Source organism: Gorilla gorilla, chromosome 19, assembly GCF_029281585.2.
Source record: "Gorilla gorilla gorilla isolate KB3781 chromosome 19, NHGRI_mGorGor1-v2.1_pri, whole genome shotgun sequence".
Taxonomy (NCBI): Eukaryota; Metazoa; Chordata; class Mammalia; order Primates; family Hominidae; genus Gorilla; species Gorilla gorilla.
The window spans coordinates 45846060-45869550 of NC_073243.2; the positions used below are offsets into that span (position 1 = coordinate 45846060).

At 33.4% G+C, this 23491-nt stretch overlaps 1 protein-coding gene across 3 annotated transcripts in view; it reads right to left on the reverse strand.

The window, feature by feature from the left end:
- Positions 1-2617: 2617 nt before the first annotated feature.
- The window catches only part of RNF180 (ring finger protein 180), a 216147-nt gene continuing 195273 nt past the window's right edge, over positions 2618-23491 (reverse strand). For all 3 annotated transcript variants that reach the window (XM_055366839.2, XM_019012934.3, XM_063700731.1), the window contains exon 8: positions 2618-5563. In XM_055366839.2, the coding sequence (XP_055222814.1) occupies positions 5364-5563 (200 nt within the window). In that variant the 3' untranslated portion in view covers positions 2618-5363. The remainder of the gene's footprint in view (positions 5564-23491) is intronic.

Genomic DNA, 23491 nt, shown 5'->3' on the forward strand with positions numbered 1-23491 from the left:
TTTAGTCATATAACCCAGGATGATAAGATCTCTTGATTTTGCAGTTATAATGTGTACTAAAATTTAGAAGTGAGCAGAAGTGCCAGAGTATATTTTGTTTTCTATTTCCAGATGTGGTATTATAAGTGACTATATATTATCTCACATTTGTTCTATATGAATAGAGTCTAGATAGAGATAGCCAAAGAAAGAATGGGTAATGAGAGAGAATAGGGAAAAAGTAGGAAAATCATTTTTTTTTGTTTAAAGAAAAGAAAAAGTTTGAATTACAGATTTTAAATAAAATACTTACATATTGATACCTAGACTTTAATATGTGCTGGATAATGTCAAAAACTTATTCAACAGATTTATATAAAATTATTTATAGCATAATTAATTATTCTTCCTTTATATTGGATAACCAGTATTGTGTAATTCTAAAATGCAAAAACAATGTGAAATTTGTCTTTTGGGGACAGTTAATGATAAGAAAGCAAGATTCATGGCCACCTTTTCAGATGTGCTTCCTTTAGTTTCTTGCTATCCCAGGTGTGGTCCATGGGGCAGCAGATCAGTCTCACTGACTGCTTATTAGCAATGCAGAATCTCAGGTCTACCCTACACCTTCTGAATAAAAATATACATTTTACCAAGATTTAATGTAGGCATATGAAGGTTTAAAAGGCATTGCTGTTGACTTCTGATCTAGGTTGACTTCTGTACTATATTCCTGTCTGCCCGATTTACTTGCAATATTGGAATCAGAATAGCCAGTAGTGTCCATTTAGTTCCGTAGAATTTGCAAATCAGAACTCTACTTCATTTTTTGAACAACAGTTCACTTTTTTCTGAAATGAGAAAATTAAACTACACTGTAGCTACATCATTATGATTTAAAAATCTATGTAATTCACAATTAGGTTCCTATTAAGCTTCTGTTTTAAGGCAAAATGACAAGTGTAAGACTGGAAAGGAGTTTATTATTAATTATATCATAGCTAAATTGGACTATATCATAGTATTATTAATTATAGTCAGGAAACTACATTTTGTTCCCCTCAACAAATGGCGATACCAGTTTCTAAAACATGAATCATTTTCTGCGTTCTTATCTAAGGATGGCAAATATCTGAGATGGCTAATTTTCCCTTAAGACCCTCCTTCCCCTCTATATGAGGGTGAAGGCCAGTGGATCCAGAAAACTTTTTCCCTCTGGATCCTGGATGTAACCTCAGAATCCTTCTCAATAAAGCGTTCTAGGCAGCCACCACAAATCAAAGTTGCCACGCAGAATAGAAGTTATGAAATGTAGCATTTCATATTAGTCTCCTGCAAATATTAAAGTTTTTCATTGTTATAAGCAATGAAAATTATCAAAAACAAAGTACAAGTATCATATTCCTGCATTCTTGATCCACACCATCTTTTTTATTCCTCATGCTTCTCTAGCAGTGTTACCAAAACTTCCTCAGTGAATATTCAACTTCATCAAGTTATCAGATATTACTGACAGTATAGTGAAAAGAGTAAAGGTCTTAGAATATGACAGAAATGAAGTTAATCAGCTCCTAATCCTTCCTGTGTGACTTTGGTTATATTACTTCTCTTCCTCATCTGTAATGTGAGGATATCATCTGATTCAGAGTATTGAAAAGATTAAATTAGATAACACATTAACGTAACCAGCAAAGTAAGATACAGAAGTTATATAAATGTTAGCTGCTGTCTTCTCTCACTTCCTTTTTCCTCTAAATAGTTTCATTGGTAGACAAGGTGACTCTTGTAAAGCAAGTAAAACATTTACCAGGTCCTAGAAGAACAGTATTTGTCTCTTGCAAGGCTGTTATCAGTAATAAAAATTCACTGTAGTGGGCAGTTACTTAACTATACTGTTTACTGGATATGCTCTAGATGAGGTTCTTAGACTTAATACGTGAAAGAGTAAGGGAAGTTTAGAAGGATTGTGTTTTACAGTACTTAATAGTAACATGCAGAAAGAGAAATAACCATACAACTTGTGATACTAGTCCAAAAACTATTTTTAGAAGTACTGAAATAAGAAAAATAATGATCAAAGTATATCTATTGTACCATATGAGAGATCCTCAGGGACAGTGGGAATGGTAAAGTATTTGTTTTTCTGACTCTACAATAGAAGCATGAATGTAAGATAAGTACATATTTTAGTAGATGCTTATTACTGTAATATGTTAATACCATGGTCTAAAGATACTTCTTGATGATGGTTCTCCCAGGATCTATGCAAGAAAAAGTAAAAACTGAAATGTGTAAAGTAATTATTATAGGTGTTGTCTTCAAGAAAAAGCATAAGAAAAATAAATGCATTCTGGGGAATAAAGTATACATTGGTAGAACTTCAATGTTCTTCGAAAATTTACTGACAATCAAACACTTCAAGAAGTAAGAGTTGAGCATGTTAAAGCATTCAAACCTTTAGGAACACTTTCCTAAATGACAGTGTTTTCTGGCTTCAACTACAGAATTCTGTGAAGAATCAAAGACTCCAACTGTAATTGCATTTAATCAGAGAATGCTCTTCTATAAGGCATTCTTTGAGAAATCCATATAAAAATTAGATGTTTAAGAATCTGTATATTCATTTAGCCATACAAAAGACATTTAAATGAAAATTTTATTAACTGGAATTTTGTTATGCCACAGAGCTAACTTAGGAGCAAGATTCCAAGGCAGAAGTGAAACTGATGGCAGCACTGCTTTCATATTTAGCATATAATACTATAGTGGCATTAATAATTCAGCAGATACAGAAATTTTTTTTCCCATTCTGATTTTGTTGACTCAGAGTGGTAGAAGCTTTGTAAAATATAAATTCTGATTCTTTTTCAACTTTGTCTAATTTAAATTCCCCTATCTTCTGCTGAGTATAAAATAAATGGGTCTAGGTTTGTGAATCTGCTTTTTTAAAATTAAAAAATAACCTGCTGAAACTATTCAGAAATATACCTCAATTAGGGCATTTTTTTTTAAAAAAAGAATGTGTGAACATGTTTAAAATTAACCTTTACCATAATTAAGCTTGGTAGAAATAGAAATTATTGATAATGATAACTCATAAAATTAAGCTTATTAAATAATATTACTTGGGACAAGTACTATACTTCATTAACTTTAACATTTTTCTTCTTTTCCTTTCTTTGGCTCTTTATTGGACAATGAGTTTTTACTGTGAGAGATGCTTAGGAAGAGCATTATAATTTTTTGTTTTACTCTAAAGCTCATCCATGTATTTTATTTTGAATGGCTACTGTGTGCTACATACCAGAAGAAACTGGTTTCTTTCCATCTGAGATTTTATCTGGCTTCTTATAAGCTGGTAGATCTAGGAAATGCTATACTTCTTAATATTTAGCAGTTTTTATCTCCACTTGTATAAAATTTAAGAATATTTTAAAGATTAGTAATTTATAATTTTATGAATTTACTTCTTTTAATATTCTATAATTTTCAGATCAAATTATTAGTCAAGATAAATATACTCAATCCATTTTGAATGCTTTTCCAGATTATGCTTTCTTCATTTAAAGGTTCATATTTATTTAAGGGTATCATAAATATTTAGTAGATTGAGATCTATAAACTGATATGTATCACTGACCTAACAAATATATATTGGGAATCAACTTTGTTCCTATGAGAGATCTGTATCTATAATACTTATTTAGTTTATACATAATTAAAACTTTTATTGTGATTTAGGAATGAATCAAGATATATTTTCTAGAGTGTATAAACCAGAAGTTGCCTAGGAAATGGCTGCAATTTAAAGTTCTTAAAATAATGCAACTCCTCATATGTGTGTTTTCAATCTTGCTATATATTTTAAGAGAGCTGATATTTTCCCTTATGTTTACTTTGAGCAATTAGTAATTATAAATATCCATTTATGAGTATAAATTTATCTGTGTTTCTAAATTGTATTTAGTGTTCTGATTTCTGGATTTGATGTCTAGTATATACTATTTTCTGTAATAGATATAATTTAAAACACAATAATAAGAACAGCATTAGAATAGAAATCAGTACCATTCTTCTAGATTTCTTAGAACATCACATACCAACAGTCAAGTGCTTTTATTGAAATACAGTTAGTAGCAATTAGCTTAAATTTTGGCTTTTCATAGATTGAAACTGTTAAAGCCTAGCTGATCCCAATGTTTTTGGATAGTGGTAGTATTTTTAGTGCCACGAGAGAGTCACCTATTTTATGTAAAAGTTTGCTTATTGAATTACCAGATATATGACATCATAGTGTAGTAATATTGGATTAGTAATTCATAATAAAAACTTTGTCCCAGGTTTCACAAAGACCACCAGAATAACTGAATAAATAAGCTTAAGTCTCTGCTCCAGTTTTTCATTTTTCGAATTGGGTTACCTGCCCCAATTCCATGTTCTAATGATTCAGGTCTCTTATTTTTAAATTTTAATAATGAAAAAAATTAATGATTACTGTAATTAAAAATGTCAGGTTTTCTTTCTAAAATCGATAAGCCTATTTCTAACAATACTTTATTCAGACATTAAAAAAATTAAAAGCCACTCTTTATTGCACATTTACAATATATTTGACCATCTCCTACTTAAATGAATCACTAAATTACATTTTGGACCATGCATTGCTCTTTTAGACTACTAAAAGTCGGTAAATTTTTCATGTCTTCTGGTGATTAATCCTTCAATCTGGAAAGTGTTTATAGCTCTCTAAAGTGTTTATTGGTAGGGATTAGTCTCATGATTTGTATTTACTATTCTGTTTATACTAATTTAAAATGTTGTAATAATTAGATCTGTACAAAAAGAATAGTCAGTTTTCTTGGTAATAGAAAGGGATATAAGTAGTGACAATTAGAAACCAAAACTGAATATACCCTGCTAGATTAGTTCCCAGAGAATATGGTTTATCTTTAATACATATAATTTGCCTGAGAATAAGTGGTGATTGACTAAATATTTTATCAGTAAAGATAATATATACCTAGATTATCATTTCTTTTTGTATTTTTACTATTTTTAAGTGGAGAGAAAACTTCAGTTTTTTACAATCAAAATAAGTATTAAAGTGATATTATAAAATCAGAGCCCCAAATCCTAACCCAAGAACATCTATGAAATTAATAGTGCATTGTTGCTAAGTGCTGGGTAGGTTAGCTCTTGAATAAAGTTTAGTTTGTTACATGAAAAACATTAATAAATAAATTCATTATTCTCAGGCTTTCTATAAACACCAACAATTTGTATAATGCAACATTAAAAAAACTTCAAAGCACATTTAAAAATGTTTAAGCAATTGTTATTTACATCATTTATGATTGGTCAATTGTAGTAAGGTATGAAAATTCCTAAAACGGAAAGAAAAAATAGCAAAGAAAGCAGAAAACAATGAATCCAATGACCCAGTTCACTGAATAAATATATATGATCACCATATCCATGTCAAACCACCATCCACGGCTATCATCCTCAAAGTGCAGGTAATCCATCCTGTGTGCACCATGTGGGAACTGCCTTCTTGTAACTGGAGCTGCATGTCTGCGGAAACCTAGAAGATGTATGAACATATTAAAGCCCATTAAATTCAAGCTAGTGCTCAGAAAAGAAGCTGTACACAAGTACAATTAAACAAAGCATATCTTGATTTCACTGAGTGGAGTTATGTTGTATTCCTGACAGTTTTTTCTTTTTTTTTATTATTATTATACTTTAAGTTTTAGGGTACATGTGCACATTGTGCAGGTTAGTTACATATGTATACATGTGCCATGCTAGTGTGCTGCACCTATTAACTCGTCATTTAGCATTAGGTATATCTCCCAATGCTATCCCTCCCCACTCGCCCCACCCCACAACAGTCCCCAGAGTGTGATGTTCCCCTTCCTGTGTCCATGTGTTCTCATTGTTCGATTCCCATCTATGAGTGAGAACATGCAGTGTTTGTTTTTTTGTCCTTGCGATAGTTTACTGAGAATGATGATTTCCAATTTCACCCATGTCCCCGCAAAGGACATGAACTCATCATTTTTTTATGGCTGCATAGTATTCCATGGTGTATATGTGCCACATTTTCTTAATCCAGTCTATCATTGTTGGACATTTGGGTTGGTTCCAAGTCTTTGCTATTGTGAATAGTGCCGCAATAAACATACGTGTGCACGTGTCTTTATAGCAGCATGATTTATAGTTCTTTGGGTATATACCCAGTAATGGGATGGCTGGGTCAAATGGTATTTCTAGTTCCAGATCCCTGAGGACTCGCCACACTGACTTCCACATTGGTTGAACTAGTTTACAGTCCCACCAACAGTGTAAAAGTGTTCCTATTTCTCCACATCCTCTCCAGCACCTGTTGTTTCCTGACTTTTTAATGATTGCCATTCTAACTGGTGTGAGATGGTATCTCATTGTGGTTTTGATTTGCATTTCTCTGATGGCCAGTGATGATGAGCATTTTTTCATGTGTCTTTTGGCTGCATAAATGTCTTCTTTTGAGAATTGTCTGTTCATATCCTTTGCCCATTTTTGATGGGGTTGTTTGTTTTTTTCTTGTAAATTTGTTTGAGTTCATTGTAGATTCTGGATATTAGCCCTTTGTCAGATGAGTAGCCTCTTCTAGTTCAGTGCATTAAAGGCAGGGTAGCAAAGAACACAGGATATGAAGTCAGGAGATTTGCCTAGGTCTGCCACTTGGCTGGGGCAAGTCATTTAACTCTTTTGGTCATGAATTTCTCATCTATACTATCTGATTTCTTCAAAAATTTGTGGGGATCAAATATAATTATTTTCAAGAGAATATTTTCTAAATTTATCATGTTTTATTTTTACAACTGCTTTTATAACTTCTGATCACCAACTTAACCTTGTATCTTATACTTTGAGAATTTCATTCAGTTTAGTTCTTTGAGCAAAGTTCTAAGAAGAATATCTTATTTTAGCATCGAATAAACTAGACAGACATAATGATACTCCTTTAAAGAAATTTAGCTTTAATTTCCATAGAGTTCAAAGCATGGGGATTTGTTGGTACAGAAAAAGCAAATCTTGAAAGTCAACTATAGTCTACTTATTACTAAATGAATATGACATTTCTGAGAAATATTACATCATGAAATACAATTTTCTTTTGTGTATTTACATGCTAATTAGAGCTTGAGAAAAAACCTGCTCAATAGCAACTTGTTTTTTTTGGTTGACCAATATATAAACTCAGTCATTTAAAAAACAAAATTCAATTCTCTGAGGACTGATAACCTATTAATCTTTTGCTTTTTACTTATCTACTTTCTACTTTAAGAATTTCTGTGTTTATTCGTGTTAGGGAACAGGGACAGCATAATAAACTAGGCAGAAAAATGTAATTCTGGTACTGACTAGCAACTCTGGTGATAAAAGTTCTGTGAAGCTCTAGCGTGAAGCAAACTCTGGTTCACTCATTATAACAATTGAGTAATGTTAAATATTCTCTAGGTCAGGCTGCTTATTCTGATGGCAAGGTTGCATTTACCTGGGTATTAGTATGCTCATTTAAAGTCAAATCTCTTTAATCAAGAACTATCCTATTTTTTATGTACTGTTTATTTGGAAATTATATTTACTTACATAGGTTCAAAACATGAAATTTAAAAAGATAAACATGAAATAAGTGATATTTAAAAAGAATTTGTAGAGCTACATTTCAAATAGGTTTTTAAATAATTTCTAATTGATCTTGGCTGACTTTCTATCATATCTGATTTGATTTAAAAACTTTTTTTACTGCTACACAATATTTGTACATTTTAATGGAGTATATGTAATATTTTATTGTTTATCTTTGTAGTCTGGTGGTTTTCTATAGTGGTATCCTTTGTATTTTTTCTCTTGTATGTTTGTTCTACCATTTGGGTTTTACTTTCATGTGCTTTCATGATATCATTCTTTTGCTTCCAGGTATAGGACTCCCCTAAGCATTTCTTACAGAGCCAGTCTGGTGGTGATGAATTCCATCAGCATTTCCTTGTCGGGAAAAGGCATTATTTATCCTTCATTTCTGAAGGAAAACTTTGTCAGGTATAATATCCTTGGCTGCCATTTTTTTCTTCAGCACTTTGAATATGTCATTCTATTCTCTGGCCTGTAAGGTTTCTACTGAGAAATCCAATGTTTTCTGATTGGGGTTCCCTTGTAAGTGACTAGATACTTTTCCTGTTCTAAAAATTCTATCTTTGACTCTTGATAGTTTGGCCATATGTACCATGGAGAAAACCTTTTTGCAGTATGTCTATTTGGGGATTTCTGAGCTTCCTGTATCTTGATATGTAAATAAATTTCTAGCCTTGCAAAGTTCTCATCTATTATTTCATTAAATATGTTTCCTATCCCTTTTGTTTTCACTTCATCTCTGGGACACCAAAAATTTGAATATTTGATCACTTTATGGTGTCCCATATGTCACACAGCCTTTGTTCATCCTTTTAAAATTCTTTTTTTCTTTATTTTTGTGTGACTGGGTTATTTCAAGAGACCTGTCTTCAAGTTCTGACATTTTTTCTTCTGCTTTATCTAAACTGTTATTGAAGTGCTTAAATATATTTTGTATTTCATTTACTGAAAGAGATGGGGAGAGAAGCAACTTGGAAAACATATTACAGGAGATCATCCACGAGAACTCCTCCAACCTAGCTATAGAGGCCAACATTCAAATCCAGTGAATACAAAATATTTAGTAAGAAGGTTATCCCCAAGGCACATAATCATAACATTCTCCAGGGTGGAAATGAAAGAAAAAGTGTTAAAGGCAGCTAGAGAGAAAGATCACCTACAAAGTGTAGTCCATCAGACTAACAGTGGACCTCTCAGCAGAAACGTTACAAGCCAGAAGAGATTGGGGGTCTATATTCAACATTCTTAAAAGAAATTCAACCAAGAATTTCATATATGGCCAAACTAAACTTCATAAGCAAAGGAGAAATAATATCCTTTTCAGACAAACAAATACTGAGGGAATTTGTCACCACTATACCAGCCTTATAAGAGCTCCTGAAAGATGCATTAAATATGGAAAGGAAAGACTGTTCTCACCCACTGCAAAAACTCTAAGTTCACAGACCAGTGACACTATAAAGCAACCATACAAACAGGTTGGCATAATAAACAACTAACAACACAATGGGATCAAATCCACATATATCAATATTAACCTTGAATGTAAATATGCTAAATACCAGTTTAAAAAAGGCACAGCTTGGCAAGCTGTATAAAGAACCAAGATCCAATGGTATGCTGTCTTCAAGAGACTCATCTTATATGCAATGACACCTATAGGCTCAAAATAAAGGGATGGAGAAAAATCTACCAAGCAAATGGAAAGCATAAAAAAGCAGGGGTTGCAATCATAGTTTCACAAAGACTTTAAACCAACAAAGATAAAAAAAGACAAAGAGGGGCATTACATAACGGTAAAGAGTTCAATTCCATAAGAATACTTAACCTAAATATATATGCACCCAACACAGGAGCACCCAGATTCATAAAGCAAGCTCTTAGAGACCTTCAAAGAGACACAGACTCCCTCACACTAATAGTGGGAGCCATCAACACCCCGCTGAAAGTACTAGATCACTGAGGAGGGAAATTAACAAAGATATTCGGGACCTGAACTTGACACTTGACCAAATGGACAGAACTCTCAACCCCCAAACAACAGAATATACATTCTTGTCATTGCCACATGGCATATACTCTAAAATTGACCACACAATTGAACATAAAACAGTTCCCAGAAAATTAAAACTGAAATCAAAACATCCACACCCCTGGACCACAGTGCAATAAAAACAGAATCCAATAAGAAGAGGTCCCAAAACTATATATTTACATGGAAATTAAACAACCTGCTTCTGAATGACTTTTGGGCAAATAATGAAATTAAGGCAAAAATCAAGAAGCTCTTTGAAACTAATGAGAAGAGTTAAAAGGGAAACTTACAGCACCAAACACCCACATCAAAAAGTTAGAAAGATCTGAAATTAACAGCCCAACATTACAACTAGAGAAGCAAGAGCAAACCAACCCCAAAGCTAGAAGACAAGAAATAATCAAAATCAAAGCTGAACTGAAGGAGACAGACACAAAAGGCATTCAAAAGATCAACAAAACCAAAAGCTGTTTTTTTTTTGAAAAAATTAAGATAGGCCACTAGCTAGACTAATAAACAATAAAAGAGAAGATCCAAGTAAATAATCAGAAACAACAAAGGGGATATTATACCACTGACTCCACAGAAATACAAGTAACCATTACAGAATATTATGGACACTTCTATGCATACAAACTAGAAAATCTACAACAAATGGACAAACTCCTGGACACATATACCCTCCCAAGACTGAACCAGAAAGAAATTGAATCCCTAAAGAAAACAATAATGACCTCTGAAATTGAATCAGTAATAGCCTATCAACCAAAAAAATTCCAGGACCAGACTGATTCACAGCCAAATTCTATAAGATATACAAAGAATGCTGGTACCATTCCCACTGAAACTATTCCAAAATAGTTGAGGAGAGACTCCTTCCCAACGCATTCTATGAGGCCAACATCATCCTGATAGCAAAGCCTTGCAGAGACACAAGAACAAAAAAATAAAACTTCAGGCCAATGTCCTTGACAAACATCGATGCAAAAATCCACAACATAATACTGGCAAATTGAATTTATCAGCACATCAAAAAGCGAGTCCACCACAAACAAGTAGGCTTTATCCCTGGGATTCAAGTGTGGTTCAATGTATGTGGATCAATAAATGTGATTTGTCACATAAACAGAACTAAAGACAATAACCATCATCTCAATAGATGCAGAAAAGGCTTTCAATAAAATTCAACATTGTTTCACGTTAACTCTCAACAAACTAGGCATTGAAGGAATACACCTCAATAATAAGGGCCATCTATGACAACACCACAGTCAACATCATACTGAATCAGCAAAAGCTGGAAGCATTCCCCTTGAAAAACATAAGACAAGGATGCCCTCTGTAACCACTCTTATTTGACAAGCATTGGAAGTCCTGGACAGAGCAATCAGGCAAGAGAAAGAAAGAAAGAGCATCCAAATAGGAAGAGAGGAAGTCAAACTATCCCTGTTTGCAGACAACATGATTCTATATCTAGATAGCCCCATAGTCTCAGTCTAAAAGTTCTTAAGCTGATAAGCAAATTCAGCAGATTCTCAAGATAGAAACTCAATATGCAAAACTCACTAGCATCCCTATACACCAACAACAGGTGAGCAGAAAGCCAAATTAAGAACAAACTCCCATTCACAATTGCCACAAAAAGAATAAAATACCCAGGAATACAGCTAACAAGGAAGGTGAAAGATATCTACAAGAAAAACTACAAACCACTGCTCAAAGAAATCAGGGAGGATACAGACAAATGGAAAAACATTCCATGTGATGGCTAGGAATAATCAATATCATGAAAATTGCCATACTGTCCAAAGCAATTTACAGATTCAATGCTGTTCCTAGCAAATTACCAATGACATTCTTCACAGAACTAGAGAAAACTACTTTAAAGTTCATATGGAACCAAAAAAGAGCCTGAATAGCCAAGGAAATCCTAAGCAATAAGAACACAGCTGGAGGCATCACGCTAGCTGCCTTCAAACTATACTACAGGGCAATAGCAACCAAAACAGCATGGTACTAGTACAAAAATAGCGATCAATGGAACAGAATAGAGAGCCCCAAAATAAGATCTACAACCATCTGATTTTCAACAAAGCTGACATGAACAAACAATGGGGAAAGTATTCTCTCTTCAATAAATGGTGCTTGGATAACTGGCTTGCTACACGTAGAAGACTGAAGTGGACCCCTTACTTACACCATATATAAAAATCAATTCAAATGGGTTAAAGACTTAAATGTAAAACCCAAAACCATAAAAACCCTGGAAGACAATATATGCAATACAATTCTGGACATAGGAATGGGCAAAGATTTCATGATGAAGATGCCAAAAGCAATTTTGCAACAAAAGCAAAAACTGATAACTGGGATCTAATTAAACTAAAGAGCTTCTGCACAACAAAAGAAACTATTAACAGAATAAAAAGACAGCCTACAGAATGACAACCTACAGAATGAGAGAAAATTTTTGCAAACTGCATCTGACAAAGGTCTAATATCCAGCCTCTATAAGGCACTTAAATTTACAAGAAAAGAATAACCCCTTTAAAAAGTGGGCAAAGGACATGAACAGACATTCTTGAAAAGAAGACATACATATGGCCAAGAAACAGCAAAAAAGCTCAATATCACTGATCATTACAGAAATGCAAATCAAAACCACAATGAGATACCATCTCACACCAGTCAGAATGGCTATTACTGAAAAGTACAAAAATAAAAGATGCTGGTGAGATTGCAGAGAAAAAGAAATGCTTATACACTGTTGATGGGAGTGTAAATTAGTTCAGCCATTGTGGAAAGCTGTGTGGTGATTCCTCAAAGTCCTAAAAACAGAACTACCATTCAACCCCAGCAATCCCGTTACTGGGTATATACCCAAAGGAATATAAATCATTCTATCATAAAGACACATGCACGTGTATGTTCTTTGCAGCATTATTCACAATAGAAAAGACATGGAATCAACCTAAATGCCCAAGAATGGTAGACTGGATAAAGAAAATATGGTATCTATACACTACGGATTACTATGCAGCCATAAAAAAGAATGAGATCATGGCCTTTGCAGGAACATGGATGGGGCTGGAGGCCATTATCCTTAGCAAGCTAATGTAGAAACAGAAAACCAAATACCACATGTTCTCACTTATAAGTGAGAGCTAAATGATGAGAACACATGGACACAAAGAGGGGAACAGTAGACACCGGGGCCTATCAGAAGGCGAAGGGTGGGAGGAGGGAGAGGAGCAGAAAAATAACTTTTGGGTCCTAGGCTTACTACCTCAGTGATGAAATAATCTGTATATCAAATCCCTGTGACATGAGTTTACCTATATAACAAACTTGCACATGTACCCATGAACCTAAAAGTTAAAAAATTATTTTAATCAATAAATTTAAGTTTAATTAAAAATAAATTAAATTTATTAAATTAATTTTAAATTTCTAATTTCTTTCTAATAGGATAAATTAAATAAGCAGAAGATTTTGTCTGGTAGGGTTGAGCTTATGAGGATCACAAACCACTCTAATATCCAAGATTTTTTTTGTCCACCAAGTACCAATTTTTGTCCCCATTTAAAATGCATGGTACAGGAGACAATACACTTAGAACTATTATGATAACATAATAGTCAATGTATATATTTTAATATACACAACCACTTCATTCTAAAAAAGGATTTGGATTGGAGTTAATAGTAAGAGAAGCTTCTGCATCAGGAATTCACTTTTACAGGCATAATCATAACTTATTCTTTGTGATAAGCTGTTAATTATTTTGGTATTAAGACACGGTTCAAAGAGTACCCAGTATTCTTAGTTCATTTTAACTATGCTATTTTAAAGTAAGAGACATAATAAGGACACATACTTCAAACACTTTTTTGCCATATAATCCAGTGAAAAAAAGGCACACTGCAGTGAAAATTGTACTCTTCAAGGAATCTGAATAATTGAATTCTTGTGCCAATATTCCACATACTCATTATTCACAAGTCAAAATAATTTCTCTGTATCTCTGAAGATGTTCATATGGTTTTCTCCTTTAATCTGTTAATGTGATAAATTCAACTTGTGAATTTTTCTATTGTTGAATAATATTAAATTTATTAAATTGATTTTCTTCCTTCATATATACCATTCCTTCATATGGATAAATTCCATATGTCCTTAATACTGGTTTTTTGATACTAAGGAACTCAACTTGTTACTATTTTATATGGCATTTTAATCCATATGCTAAAAAGGAGATTGGTCTATAGTATTCTGTTTTATGACACTTTTACCTGGTTTGTGTATCATGATTTTATTGGCTACATAAAACATGTCGGCTCTTAGGTGACAATTTTCCATGGATCAATGTGTGTCTGCACATCTTGCAAGCAGAAGTACTAACTGCCTTTGTTCTGGACTATTTTTGAAAGATATTTGCATAGCAAACTGTCTCGGAAGACAGAGTATCTCCATTTGGAGCAGAGTATAGGTTTGTTTGTATTAGAATATAGCATATTTAATGCCTATTATAAAAGATTTGAGTTTTGTAAGCTTAGAGATCTCCCATGTAACACACTCCACTGCATATATGAATATCATGATACCCTATGGGAAATGAGGCTCAGGTATCCATCACAAATGCTGCTACTCTGGCTACCGCTGTGAGTAACAAACCATCCTTTGTCTCTAACACATAAGTCTTGTGTCTTCTGCCACCATCTATGACAGTGGCCAAATAACTTGTTACCTTACAAATAGGGTAAAATCTCAGGCCATTAACAGTTCTAGACATTGGTAATCTGGTAATCTCTTTTAGTATATTAAACAGTTTGCATAAAAATAGAATTCTTCCTCTTTTCCTAATTGAATACCCTTTATTTCCTTCTCCTGCCTAATTGCCCTGGCCAGAACTTCCAACACTATATTGAATAGGAGTGGTGAGAGAGGGCATCCCTGTCTTGTGCCAGTTTTCAAAGGGAATGCTTCCAGTTTTTGCGCATTCAGTATGATATTGGCTGTGGGTTTGTCATAGATAGCTCTTATTATTTTGAAATACGTCCCATCAATACCTAATTTATTGAGAGTTTTTAGCATGAAGGGTTGTTGAATTTTGTCAAAGGCTTTTTCTGCATCTATTGAGATAATCATGTGGTTTTTGTCTTTGGCTCTGTTTATATGCTGGATTACATTTATTGATTTGCGTATATTGAAGAATCAATATCGTGAAAATGGCCATACTGCCCAAGGTAATTTACAGATTCAATGCCATCCCCATCAAGCTACCAATGCCTTTCTTCACAGAATTGGAAAAAACTACTTTAAAGTTCATATGGAACCAAAAAAGAGCCCGCATCGCCAAGTCAATCCTAAGCCAAAAGAACAAAGCTGGAGGCATCACGCTACCTGACTTCAAACTATACTACAAGGCTACAGTAATCAAAACCGCATGGTACTGGTACCAAGACAGAGATACAGATCAATGGAACAGAATAGAGCCCTCAGAAATAATGCCACATATCTACAACTATCTGATCTTTGACAAACCTGAGAAAAACAAGAAATGGGGAAAGGATTCCCTATTTAATAAATGGTGCTGGGAAAACTGGCTAGCCATATGTAGAAAGCTGAAACTGGATCCCTTCCTTACACCTTATACAAAAATCAATTCAAGATGGATTAAAGACTTAAACGTTAGACCTAAAACCATAAAAACCCTAGAAGAAAACCTAGGCATTACCATTCAGGACATAGGCATGGGCAAGGACTTCATGTCTAAAACACCAAAAGCAATGGCAACAAAAGACAAAATTGACAAATGGGATCTAATTAAACTAAAGAGCTTCTGCACAGCAAAAGAAACTACCATCAGAGTGAACAGGCAACCTACAGAATGGGAGAAAATTTTCGCAACCTACTCATCTGACAAAGGGCTAATATCCAGAATCTACAATGAACTCAAACAAATTTACAAGAAAAAACAACCCCATCAAAAAGTGGGCAAAGGACATGAACAGACACTTCTCAAAAGAAGACATTTATGCAGCCAAAAAACACATGAAAAAATGCTCATCATCACTGGCCATCAGAGAAATGCAAATCAAAACCACAGTGAGATACCATCTCACACCAGTTAGAATGGCAATCATTAAAAAGTCAGGAAACAACAGGTGCTGGAGAGGATGTGGAGAAATAGGAACACTTTTACACTGTTGGTGGGACTGTCAACTAGTTCAACCATTGTGGAAGTCAGTGTGGCGATTCCTCAGGGATCTAGAACTGGAAATACCATTTGACCCAGCCATCCCATTACTGGGTATATACCCAAAGGAGTATAAATCATGCTGCTATAAAGACACATGCACACGTATGTTTATTGTGGCATCATTCACGATAGCAAAGACTTGGAACCAACCCTAATGTCCAACAATGATAGACTGGATTAAGAAAATGTGGCACATATACACCATGGAATACTATGCAGCCATAAAAAATGATGAGTTCACGTCCTTTGTAGGGACATGGGTGAAATTGGAAATCATCATTCTCAGTAAACTATCGCAAGAACAAAAAACCAGACACCGCATATTCTCACTCATAGGTGGGAATTGAGCAATGAGATCACATGGACACAGGAAGGGGAACATCACACTCTTGGGACTGTTGTGGGGTGGGGAGATGGGGAAGGGATAGCATTGGGAGATATACCTAATGCTAGATGACGAGTTAGTGGGTGCAGCGCACCAGCATGGCACACGTATACATATGTAACTAACCTGCACAATGTGCACATGTACCCTAAAACTTAAAGTATAATAAAAAAAATAGAATTCTTAAAGGTTTGATAAATCTAGCCTATAAAACCACTTGGGCCTGTAGTTTTTTCAGGTCTATGGGCAGATTTAAAAATACCTATCAATTTCTTTAATATTTGTTGGTCTCTTCATGTCTTCTAGTTCTTCTTGAGCCATTTCTAATAACTTTTATAAAAGATTATCCATTACATCCAAGTTTTCAAATAAATTGGAGTAAAACTTTCATAACTGTTCCCTTAAAGCTCTTCAGAAATATTCTAGTCTCTGATTACATGGTTGGTTTGTGCTTCCCTGTCCCCTGGAAGTTAGGAAGGCCATGGGACTTGACCAATGAAAATGATTGTCCAATGAAAATGATTGTCCAATGAAAGTTACGTGTGTTGTTTCTGGATAGAGGCATTTATCAGTTTAAGTTGCTTTGCAGCAGTCTCTTTTCCTCTGCCACAATAACCAGCAATATACCAGACAGGGGCTGCTCTGTCATCGTGTTTTAGGTTGGGTTCCAAGGTTTAGGATGATGTTGGGTGGAGCACCCAGCAGTTCAGGGAAAATTATAATCTCACTAGGAATTCTTACTGAAAACAATGAAGTAACTAATAAAACTGCTGAAGAAACAGGTGATAAAAATGGAAGTTGAATCTGACCTGTTTTCCCACATGGAAAAACAAGCTCTTGGAGAAATTCACTGCGGTGAAATCAAAGAGCAAGAAGGACCCGTGAAGAAAATCTACAAGTTGATATCAGGTTTAGGTTATAAAAATTACAAAGTTACTCTTGTCTTTTCTTCAATTTTATTTTGTAGAAATAATTTTACATCAGAGTGATTTCTCTCTCATATCCTAGAAAACAAGGCTATGACTTTTTTTCGCTACGGAATATGATTCAAATTTATATTCACCATCAAAGACCATAAAGTGAACTCTATTATTTTGAAGCTTGTTTCAGAGATAGAAAAACTATCTCTGAACAGTTATCTCACTAATTTTTGTAATTTTGGTAGGTTGTGTTGTGCTAATAGTAGACATTCAATATATGTTTTTGGATGGATGAGTACCTGCATAAAAGGACAGACTTTAGAGAATAAAATGAATAATTAGCATATTTTTGAGACTGTCCTAAATCAAGCCTTTCAAATATATTTTCAGCAGGAATTGAAAATTAATATGAACATATTTGAAAGACATTTTGCAGGTTCTTTAGAGGCTAATTCAGACAGCCTTGAAATTAGTATTAAAAAGGAGACATGTTCTATCTTTCAAATATGATGGGACGGATAAAAGGTTAAAGCACAATATTTTACTGCTTCATATTACATAAGAATTTTGTTGTGTCAAAAGTTGATTGATATAAGTAGGTCTTAGCAGAGGTGGAGAGATATATTTATAGTCACAACTAGGTATAGAGTTACTGTTAATATACTTAAAAAGTTAATGCAAAATAGATTTTAAATTTCATCTTTTCTCCTATACCCTTAGGTTCCTAGAGTAAAAAGTATTAATTCTGAAAGTTAACCTTTTATATTGAATAAATTAAAATTTATTGTACATTACTTATAACATCTGCTTAAATTTCAATATAGTTTATAAAGTTAGGCTACATTACAAGTTTTTTTGTTTTGGTTCAATAACCAGGTAAGAATTGAATACCGCTTTTTTTTTTAAAAATAGTTTTTATTGGGTAAGATATATATAACGTAACATTTGTCATTTTAACCAATTTTAAGTGTACAACTCAGTGGCAATAACTACATTCACAATGTTGTACAACCATCACCACTATTTATTTTCAAGTTTTTTCATTATCCCAAACAGAAACTGTAGCCATTAAGCAATAACTCATGAGTCCCTTTCCCCAGCCACTGGTAATCTCTATTCTGCTTTCTTTCTATATGAATCTGTGGAATCACTCAATCTTGGCCTTTTGTGTTTGGTTTATTTTACTGAGTATGATGTCTTCAAGGTTCATCCATATTGCAGTATGTATCAGAATATCATTCCTTTTTATGACTTTTACTACTTTTTACCTATTGTATGTATATACCACATTTTTATCCATTCAATTGCTAATGGAAATTTAGGTTGTTTCTACCTTTGGCTATTGTGAATAATGCTGCAATGAACATTGGCATATAACTATCTTTTTGAGTCCCTGTTTTCAATTCTTTTGGGTATACACAGAACTGTAGAGTCATACGGTAATTCTATGATTAGCTTTTCGAGGAATTTACATTTCTACCAGCAATGTATCAGAGTTCCAATTTCTCCTTATTAACATTTTATATATATAGTATATAGTCTGGATATTAAGTCATTATCAGAAATGATTTGCAACCATTTTCTTCCATTCTGTAGGTAGCCATGTTGTCTTTTTACTTTCTTGATACTGTCCCTTACACCACATTTAATTTTTTTTTTTTTTTGAGATGGTCTCACTCTGTCAGCCAGGCTGTAGTGCAGTGGCACAGCAATAGCTCACTTCAGCCTCAACCTCCTGGGCTCAAAAAATGCTCCCAGATGTCAGCCTCCCAAGTAGCTAGGACTACAGGCATGCACCACCATGCTCAGCTAATTACAATTTTTTTTTTTTTAGAGACAGGGTCTTGTTATGTTGCCCAGGTTGGTCTTGAACTCCCGGCCTCAAGTGATTCCTTTCAAAATTTTTAATTTTGATCAAGTTCAATTTACTTTTGTTGCTTGTGGTTTTGATGTCCTATCTAAGACTCCACTGTTCATAAATATTTACCCCTCTTTATTTTACAAGATTTATGTGTTTTAAATTTTATATTTAGGTCATTGATCAACTTGGAGTTAAGGGGTCCAACTTCATTCTTTTGCATATGTAAATCAGCTATCCTAGCACTATTTATCAAAGAGACTATTCTTTCCCAGATGAACGGACTTCATTAGTAGACTTGTCAAAAATCCACTGGTCATAGATATATGAATTTATTTCTGTACTTTCTATTCCCTTGATCTATATGTCTATTCTTATGGCAGTACTACACTGTTTTGATTACTGTAGCTTTGTAGTTAAGTTTTGATATTATGAACACTGTACTTCTTTTCAGGATTTTTTTTGGTTATGCAAGACCCCTTGGAATTCTGTATGAATTTGAAGATCATCCTTTTCATTTCTATAAAAGCACTGTTGAAATTTTGATAGAAATTGTGTTAAATCTGTAGATGGCCTTGGGCAGTACTGATATCTTAACAGTATTAAATCTTCTAATGCATCAACACAGGATGTCTATTTATTTGGATCTTCTTTAATTTCCTTCAGCAACGTCTTAGTTTTCAGTGTGCAAGTTTTTAACATCCATGCTTAAAATTATTCCTAGGTATTTTATTCTTTTAGATGCTATTGTAAATCGAATTGCTTTTAGTGTCCTTTCTGGATTGTTCATTCCTAGTGTACAGAAACAACTGATTTTTCTGTGCTGATCTTATAACCTGCCATGTTGCTAAATTAATTAGCTCTGGTAGCTTTCTTTTGAATTCTTTGGGATTTTCTGTATACAGGATTAGGACATCAGAATACAGATAGTTTTACTACTTCTTGTCCAATTTGGATGCCTTTTATTTATTTATTTATTTTTAAATCAAATTGTTCCAGCTAGAGTTTCCAGCACAATGTTGAATAGCAGTGGTTAAAGTGGACATCCTCATTTTGTTCCTAATTTTAGGGGGAAAGCTTTCAGTTTTTCACAAACGTGTGGTGTTAGCTATGAGGTTTTCATAAGTGCCCAGTGTCATGTTGAAGCAGTCTTCTTCTACTCCTAGTCTTCTGAGTGTGTTTATCATGACAGGGTGCTAGATTTTGTCAAATGCTTTTCTGTATCAAGTAAAACAATCCCTTCCCCCCTTTATTAATGTGGTACATTACATTGATTTTTTTATGTTGAACTATTCCTGCATTCCTAGATAAATCCCATTTGGTAATAATGTATAATCCTTTTAATATGCTGTTAGAATCTGTTAGTATTTTGCAGAGAATTTTTGCATTTATATTCCAAAGGGACAGTGGTCTATAATTCTTTTCTTGTGATAACTTTGGCTTTCATACTGAGGTAGTGTTGTCCTCATAGAATGAATCATGAAGTATTTCTTCTTCAATTTTTTTTTTGAACAGTTTGAGAAGGATTGGTGTTGCTTCTTTAAATACTTGGCAGAATTCATCAGTGAAGCTATTTGGTCCTGGACTTTTCTTTCTTGGGAAGTTTGTGATTACTGATTCAATCTTTTTACTTGTTATAGTTCTGTTGAGATTTTCTATTTCTTCTAGATTCAGTTCAGATAATTTGTATGTTTTTATAAATTTGTGCATTTACTTAAGTCCTCTAAGTTTTGGTATATAATTGCTTATAGTATTCTCTTATAATCCTTATTTCTGTAAAATTGGTAGTAATGTCTCCACTCTTTTTTATTTATTAAGCATCCTGTCTCTTTTATCTTTGTCAGTGTAGGTAAAAGCCTGCCCAGTTCTTTGATGTTTTCCTGACCAAATTTTGGTTTTGTTGATTCTATTTTTCTATTCTGTATTTCATTAATCCCTATTCTAATCATGTATTATTTCCTTCCTTCTGCTAGCTTGGGGTTTAGAGTGCTCATTCTTCTAGTTCAAAGTATAAAATTATGTTGACTTGAGAGCTTTCTTCTTTTTTTAATGGAGGCATTTACTGCTATAAAATTCCCTTTTAGCACTACTGTTGCTGGATCCTGTAAATTTTCGGTATGCCATATTTTTGTTTTCATTCATATCAGTGTATTTTCTAATTTCCCTCATGCTTTGCTTTCTTCTTTGACCCAATTGGTTGTTTGAGTGTGTTTTTTAATTTCCACGTATTAGTAAATTTTTCAGTTTTCTTTCTATATGGATTTCTAGCTTCATTCTATGCGGTCAGAGAAGATACTTTGTATTGCTTCAATCTTTTAAAATGTATCAAGACTTACTTTGTGGTAATACGATGTCTTTTTAACTTGCATGACTTTAAATATCAAAAGTAAACACAGATTTACATATTTTAATTTTTTCCTTAGTTAATAGGGCTATAATACTTGACATTAGGTTATATAACATACATTTATATTTATACTCATGAATTCTGGGTTTATGTTATACTATTTCAAATTGGACACAATTAGGCTAAATACAACTTATTTTTTATTTTGTTTCCAGAATACATATATTAATATAATAAATACCAGAAGGCAATTTTTCTATTAAAAAGATAAGCAAACAGCACTTATGCAATCAATTAGTGATATTAGTTTTGATTGAACGGTTGCCTTCCAAGATTGAGGTAAATACAATCTCTAATTTTTGTTTATTTGTTTTACTTTAATAGCATTCAGTTTATGTTCTATTATATTTTCTAATAGTCATTTTATATTCAAAATTGAGGATTTTTTCCACATGAATGAAGCAAAACTTAGTTTTTCTGTAATAAGCAAAAAATGTTTTTTCTTCTGTTAATATGGAATACAGAATAAACTAGATATTACCAATTAGTCTATTTATAATTATGTATCTATGTATTAAAAACTTAAATTCATTGGTAAAGTTTTAACAGCAAATATAGCCTAGAGATTTTAACTTTTAAATTTAACCTAATGTGTAATATATCACAAATTTATATTTTGTCAGGAAATACATCAAAGAGTCTTATTTAGGTTGTGGAACAGACTATATTAGATCATAACTAACAGTCATTTAGGATAGATATGTTCCCCCATTTTACAGATTAAAAATAAAAAAAAGAAGGCTGTAGCTTTGAGTTTATTTCATTTGCCATGGGTTACATATGTGATGGAGCTGAGTCTTCAGCCAGTTTCTGTTTATGTATCTATGACAGTACTGTGAATTGCAGGTATTTCAAACTTTAAGAAAATTCAAAAATCTTCCTTCAGTAGCCTGATATTTTATATCAAAAAATTCCAAACAAATTGTTTTTTGAGAAGACAGCTATTTTAAAAAATCATTTTATCTATTCTTTCTAAATACACAAATATATCTTACTTTAAAATCCTTTCTTTGAAGGCAGAAATAAAGATGTTCTTTGAAACCAATGAGAACAAAGACACAACATACCAGAATCTCTGGGACATGTTTAAAGCAGTGTGTAGAGGGAAATTTATAGCACTAAATGCCCACAAGAGAAAGCAGGAAAGATCTAAAATTGACACCCTAACATCACAATTAAAAGAACTAGAGAAGCAAGGGCAAACATATCCAAAGCTAGCAGAAAGCAAGAAATAACTAAGATGAGAGCAGAATTGAAGGAGATAGAAACAGAAAAAACCCTTCAAAAAATCAATGAATCCAGGAGCTGGTTTTTTGAAAAGATCAACAAAATTGATAGACTGCTAGCAAGACTAATAAAGAAGAAAAGAGAGAAGAATCAAATAGACGCAATAAAAAATGATAAAGGGGATATCACCACTGATCCCACAGAAATACAAACTACCATCAGAGAATACTATAAACACCTCTACGCAAATAAACTAGAAAATCTAGAAGAAATGGGTCAATTCCTCGACACATACACCCTCCAAAGACTAAACCAGGAAGAACTTGAATCCCTGAATAGACCAATAACAGGCTCTGAAATTGAGGCAATAATTAATAGCCTACCAACAAAAAAAAGTCCAGGACCAGATGGATTCACAGCCGAATTCTACCAGAGGTACAAGGAGGAGCTGGTATCATTCCTTCTGAAACTATTCCAATCAATAGAAAAAGAGGGAATCCTCCCTAACTCATTTTATGAGGCCAGAATCATCCTGATACCAAAGCCTGACAGAGACACACAAAAAAGAGAATTTTAGACCAATATCCCTGATGAACATTGATGCAAAAATCCTCAATAAAATACTGGCAAACCAAATCCAGCAGCACATCAAAAAGCTTATCCACCATGATCAAATGGGCTTCATCCCTGGGATGCAAGGCTGGTTCAACATACGAAAATCAATAAACGTAATCCAGC